The sequence below is a fragment of the Drosophila sechellia genome, chromosome 2R (genome assembly GCF_004382195.2).
Source record: "Drosophila sechellia strain sech25 chromosome 2R, ASM438219v1, whole genome shotgun sequence".
Classification (NCBI taxonomy): Eukaryota; Metazoa; Arthropoda; class Insecta; order Diptera; family Drosophilidae; genus Drosophila; species Drosophila sechellia.
The window spans coordinates 13,748,538-13,754,578 of NC_045950.1; the positions used below are offsets into that span (position 1 = coordinate 13,748,538).

A 6,041-nucleotide genomic window follows, 5' to 3' on the forward strand; every position below is an offset into this window, starting at 1 on the left:
ATTAGGGATGGGAAAGCTTTTGGTATTTATTTTATTTTTTTAATTTGCGTAACTCACTATAAGACTTCAATAAGCAACAAATTAATCCAATTCAATTCTAGCAAACTTATTTGGCTTTGCCTAACAAATTACCTACAAAAAATCTTAATATGATAACTGAATGTAAAGCCTGGCGCTTCTCAAAAACATTTTTGCAGCCAACAGGGCTTCCATTGAAATATACATATAATGAAATAAAAAGCATTCAATAATGGGAATACGATCTATTAATCTTTTATTTGTGAACAATAATTTGTATTTAAATCTTTTCCATGTCATTGGTCATTCTTTTTCTCCCGGCTCTGCTGGAATAGTTCCGCCTCATAATCCGCAATCAGCGTCATGCAATTGCCCAAGTTCTCCAGGGGCTCCCAGGTGCACTGCTCCACGGGATAGCCCTCCCACTTGGTCAGATACTGGGGTCGTCCACGCAGATAGCGCTTCCCTAGAAACTTCTCCACTATGAATTCCGAGGATTTTTCCTTGACGTTGCGGACACCAAGTCCCAGATCAACTGATTTCTTGGGCATGATCGCGCGCAAGTTAGGCTCATACTAAGTTAGCACTGCCAACTCGCTCGAAAGCAGCAAGGGATGGGAAAACTCAAGATGTGCACAATTATAAAAGTATGGTTGAGAATGTGTTGTAAGGATATTAAATGTTACATAACGTCTCATAGATAATTTCTAGTTGTAGAAATTAAATAATTTGTCCAGATTTTCCGATAACGAGTTAAGTTGAGATCACTAAACAATATCATGCATAACTAATTGTATCGATAGCACGTTCTCAAGAAATCGGTTCTGCCAATCGATTCTATTTAAAACGATACAGGAAGAATTTTTCATTTAAGTGGAATTACAGAAAGTTAACAATTTTTTGAAAAAGCTGTGTACTAGCCAAAGTATGCTAGCAATGCATATTAACTATGTGCGAAATTGCTCCTTTTTAAGACTGACCATTATATAAAATGCCGCTGGCCTGGCGGTTGTTGCACCTGTTTTTGTTTTGGTTTTGGTTTTAGTTTCGGTTAAACCAGACATCAACAAAAACTTGTTTCGAAGTGGAGTGCAGTTTGCCTGAGCGGAAATAATGGTGAGCACTGTGTGGAAATGGGAATGTATTTTAATTGACCATTGGCAAAATCTGCGCTTTTCTTTTCAGGCCACAAAAATCGCACATTGTCTATGTAAATTCGCTTTACACAGCCATAATGTTCGACTCGCGTTTGACAACAATGTCATTGGCATGTTTCCCATCATTACGGCGCACAGAAAATGCCAATTTACATGAGAGTATGTAAACTAGCAATTATTTCCACAGAGTCTGCATCTGGCGAAGAGATTTATTCATTGAAATAAAGCCAAAGAAATGCGTCACGTTCGGCCAGTTGGAAAAAGTAACGGCAGTGTGACAATTCAAAAACTACGCGCCGTTTCGGACAAGATTCAAAATCTGTTTTGAAATACAGTCTTACTTCAGTAAGCTGAATTTCTTCGATGGCTTGACATTTGAGGTAATTAAATTTTTATTTTGAGTAATTACACTTGAGAAACTAATTTAAATGTCAAACATATTCCAAATTGTACTTGATAGACTTTTGAAATTTTAAAATTTTATTTTAACAAAGAAATTGTATTAATGATATCTAAATTAAAAACATAAATTCCAATTTCACACGATTTATGTAAATTTTCAGAAGAACCAACTGGAGTAGTTCGAGCTATAGAAGTGGGACTGTACGAGTCAGCCAACCTGTTGCCATTACTGTTATGATTTCGAGCGCAAAACTTGTGCCGCAACTTAGCCACATGTGCACATGGGCACAAACTCGTACATTTCTTTCACTTTCTTTCTTTCGGCACAACGGCAGTGGCGGCGAATTTGTTTTAATTCGATAGAGTTAACAACTCGGTACATGGCGGAATAAAAGTGAAACCGGCAAGGCGACAACAAGGGCAGCTGGAAGGGTCTTTTCTGGGGCTTTTCAAAGTCAAGCGGCGGATTCACTTTCGTTTTTATCGCAATATTACAAAATATCCAAAGCGACATGCAGACATGTGTATATCTTCAGTATTTTGTGTTTAATTTGCATAGTCGAACACCAAGAAACTCGAAACTTGTTTGGCCATTCTGCTGTTTGCTTGCTTTTTGGACGATACACGCGCGACAAAAATGCTTCTGCATTATATACAAAAATGTTGCTAGCCGATTTCAATAAGTTGTATTTCTTGATTTCGTCTCTGAAATGATTTAAGTCAATATTCATATATATGTATATACGTATGTGTGTTTGTGGCCCATAGAAATGATGCGGTGTGATCATCGCTTCATTAGCAAGTTAATTTTATTAACCCTGCTTTTGTCTCTCGGTTTTTGCTGGTTTTCATAAGGCCCAAAAAGATTCCGTCTCGGATTGCGCAGTAGAAAGGTTGTGTTGTATTGATGTCTTATGCAACAGATTTAGTTTTTTAATTTGTTTGGTTTGGACTTTTTCAGCCTTTTGTTACTTTGTTGCTCGGCTTTGTTGCTGTTTAATTTGAAGATCGAGATCCGTTGTAATTGTGTAAATATTATGTCAAGCTGACGTGACACTCTCCCAAGTTCAATGACACGCTTTTCCCTAAAAACAAAATCACTTAAGGTAAACGCAAATCTGTGCCAAGCACTCATTTTTTTTACAATCGGTAGTTCAAAACTTTCGAACAGTTAACCCCATATTTAAACAGGCATTTGGCGGCGACCAGAGTTTTATTGACATTTACTGACATTTTAACACATTTCAGGAGGGGAAATAAAGTCATGAAATAAAGTCATGCAGAACACAAGCAAAAAGGGTGCGCATATCATTTAAGGCTCCAAATTACAGTTGTTTTAAGAATTTTAGTGTTGCAAATGCAAATATAAAGATTGTCGTGCTGCGAAGTATCAGTTAGTGTATAGTTTTTATTCATCATTAAAGCTTTCTTACAAAAAAAAAATGCATTTATGTTTGACAAATTGAGGCGCACAACGATTTTATAATATTTTGTATTATATGTATTTTTCTTTCAGTGCAGCCAATAAAGGTGCCTGAAAAAGGCCAAAACTGTCGACATTTGCCAGTCAAATACGTTGATTCCCCGTGGGCACAAAAATCAACTGCAGGTGCAAGCAAATTTGTGGCTGTCAGTTGATCAAGTGCTTATACGCTAGACACTCTTATTCGTTCGAAAATTGTTTTTGGCTTAATCACGGCTGTCATCTGCTAACTCCCCGGAAGTTTTGGCCGTGTTATTGTTTTTATTCGGGCTTTAATGCCAGGCATCCGTTTCATTTTTTCGTGACAATTCACTCGCATTTGGCTTTAATTTGAAGATTTTAATTTTGAACACGCATTTAGTGTCGTCGTTCTTTCGCTTAAGACCTTCAAAGAGTTCCGGCTTGTAAAAGACACCGATCTCACGGCTGCCATCGAGATAAATTAGCATGGAGTGAATCAGACGGACCTTTAGGGGTTTTCTCGACGAGATCTTGTGCCCCCAACAATCTTTGAAGAATATGACTTAAATTAAGGTTGCTTTTTGTCTTGGCGGGCGCATAAGATGGCGCACCATAAAATAAATATCATATGTAAAACTCACTCACCTTGTGCCAAGCAGACGCAGATGGTGACGAAGAAAATGATGATGCTGCCGCAAAGCAGCGACGTCGTTTTTGACGTCGACCGCGACATTTTCGTTACTCCTCCGAATTCCGAAACTTCAGAAACCTTATCCGAAAAATGCTGGTGGCTTTGTAATTTGCAAATTTGGCCGGTTCGTTTCTTATTAAACTTGTTGTTGCTTTTGTTTTGGGCCCCGGGCGTTTTGTAAATAATCGTTAAATTATTTGTTGTCCAGTATTTGCATTTTGTTGTTGCGTATAAGTATTATTGATGGCTTTGCTTGCGAATTTAGTCAAAAGCGAGAAATTGTTTTTTTTTTTAGTGGGACGGGTGAGACGGGTTTCTTCTGAAAGGCATTCAAAGCATTTTGCGTTGTTTTTGGAGTTACCGTTAAAACGTAATTAATAATAATGTGATTTCTTTCTCTCTCTCTCGCTCTCTCTCTCTCTCTCTCTCTTTAGCCTTTTTCAGTGCGTTCTACCTGATGAAAAAGTTCAAGGCTAAAGCGCCAACGTTGCGTATGAGCGATAACTAGAATTATGTGTGAGTAGGCTAAATTCTTCAAATGGTTACTGACATTGGACTGTTTTTAATCTATAAATAAGTAAAAAATATGAATTCAAAATTCTATTTAATTTCCATTTCCAACTGACTTCAAATAAAAAATAAGTAGAGGCTAATTTAAAATGCTAATCGGAGCAGTGTGATTCTGCAAAAGAGCTTCAAAACAGCCTGCGGGGATTCCCGTTCTGCGCGAAGATTTGTGATTTATTTCTTCCTTTCCAAATTAGTCACTGATTATTTATTTTTTCAAACACCTTAAATTGCTTCTGAAATTTATGTACTCCTTAATGGTATTAATTTCGCGTTGGTTTTCGGCAACGTTTCTTTTTGTTTCACTCGTTCAGCACGCGAGCAAAAAAAAAAAAACTCCCAATAAATTTTCACTTGTTGCCCGAGCACTCTGTCAAAAAAATAATGGCAACATTCACCTTGAATCTGTCTTTGCTATATAAACACGAAAGCACATTATATATATCTTGGCTTGATGTTGGTTTTTTCTGTTTGTACGACCATTCGGTTTTTTCTTGCAATTGTTTATGCGATTTTTTCACTGATTAGTTTGTTTTCTATTTGTCTATGGGCGGTGAGAGGTAAACTTATAGAAAATATTGCATTTTATCAGCCGACGACCTTGGCTTGCGTAGTGGTAATTAAATAATTAATAATTCCCAATTAAGTCTTTGCACAGTTCTTGTGCATTTATGGCAGTTTCTAACTGGAGGCCAGCCGGCAGGTAAAACTTTATGTTAATTCCACGCTCGAGAATCTCAATGCTATACGTATAGAAACAATGCTAAATGGAAGTTCATATGTTCGGTGCTTGGCAAATCGAGTCCAAGTCCAATGGACACGGTGAAGCCTCCGTTAATAGTTACATATGCAAAAACTAGCTTTCGATGCGAAGTGAAATTTTCCTTGGGTAATCATCGATTGCTTTTTTTTCGGGGGCGGTATGGTGGTTGGACGTGGAGGCGTGGCAACTTTTTATGACGCGTCGCGAGACAACGGTAATGCCAAAACTACGCTCTTTGCATACGTAAGATCCAACGAAAATCCCGAAAAGCGATAGCTGAAGACTGAAATTCAAATTGGAAACCCGCTTGTCAGCAAATCTTTCGACGCACTTGCTACGCCGCGACAGAGACGGGAATAGGCGGCGCGAAAGAGAGGGCTAGTCACACGGCTCACTTACATATCACCCACTGGACGATATTGTTTCGTTTACAATTGAAAGACATTCACTTGGCCAACTGATGATCGGCGACCGGCGGCAACAACCGTGCTAAGACGCGCTTTGAATCGAACTGAAGACTGGCTTCCATCGTGCCAAGAGCGGAGCCAAGTCGCCGGAGTGGCCCAAACACGTTTTGGCCAAGACAAGTGCAGAGAGCCGCTCCGGAAGAGAGTTCGCGAGCGCGTGGCAGCTGTTGTCGTTTACTTTGGGCCAAGAAATATTCAACAGAGTTGGACGCCCAGTTGCGTGAACTGGTGGTTCATTGCTGTTTAAGTTTAAAAACTAAGAATAATTAAACTAATTACTGCAAGCAGAACCATACAAATTATTATAAGAATTTTTAACTGAACTGTTGGAAAATTTACTTTCAATATTATATTACTATATTATATTATATTATATTACTATAATACAAGCTAGACTCGAAATTTGCATGTCTGTTAATGGCTAAAATAAATTAAAATTTAAAATATTTTATTCAACATCAACTCAGTATACGAAATTCAGTACTCTAATTCTACATGCTACATGTAAAATGTCTCTACACTACCTTACATC

General features: G+C 38.0%; 2 protein-coding genes across 3 annotated transcripts in view; both read right to left on the reverse strand.

Annotated features, from left to right (window-relative positions):
• LOC6609643 (mucin-5AC) overlaps window positions 1–5,539 on the reverse strand; it is a 34,191-nt gene extending 28,652 nt beyond the window's left edge. The window contains exons 1-2 of one of the 2 annotated variants that reach the window (XM_032714853.1): window positions 5,442–5,539; window positions 3,667–4,031 (exon numbers count right to left, since the gene is read on the reverse strand). In XM_032714853.1, coding sequence (XP_032570744.1) covers window positions 3,667–3,754 — 88 coding nt within the window. In that variant the 5' untranslated portion in view covers window positions 3,755–4,031; window positions 5,442–5,539. Of the gene's footprint in view, window positions 1–3,666; window positions 4,109–5,441 lie in introns of those variants that run through there. The other variant, XM_002034282.2, reaches the window with a different exon arrangement.
• On the reverse strand, window positions 249–1,603 carry LOC116800368 (heterochromatin protein 1). Its single transcript, XM_032714858.1, has one exon. It carries the CDS (start codon window positions 567–569, stop codon window positions 315–317), a length of 255 nt encoding a protein of 84 aa, XP_032570749.1. The 5' UTR covers window positions 570–1,603; the 3' UTR covers window positions 249–314.
• Window positions 5,540–6,041: the final 502 nt, after the last annotated feature.

Excerpts from the sequence above, each read along its gene's own strand:
- LOC116800368 (XM_032714858.1), bottom strand. The coding sequence starts at position 569 with ATGCCCAAGAAATCAGTTGATCTGGGACTTGGTGTCCGCAACGTCAAG.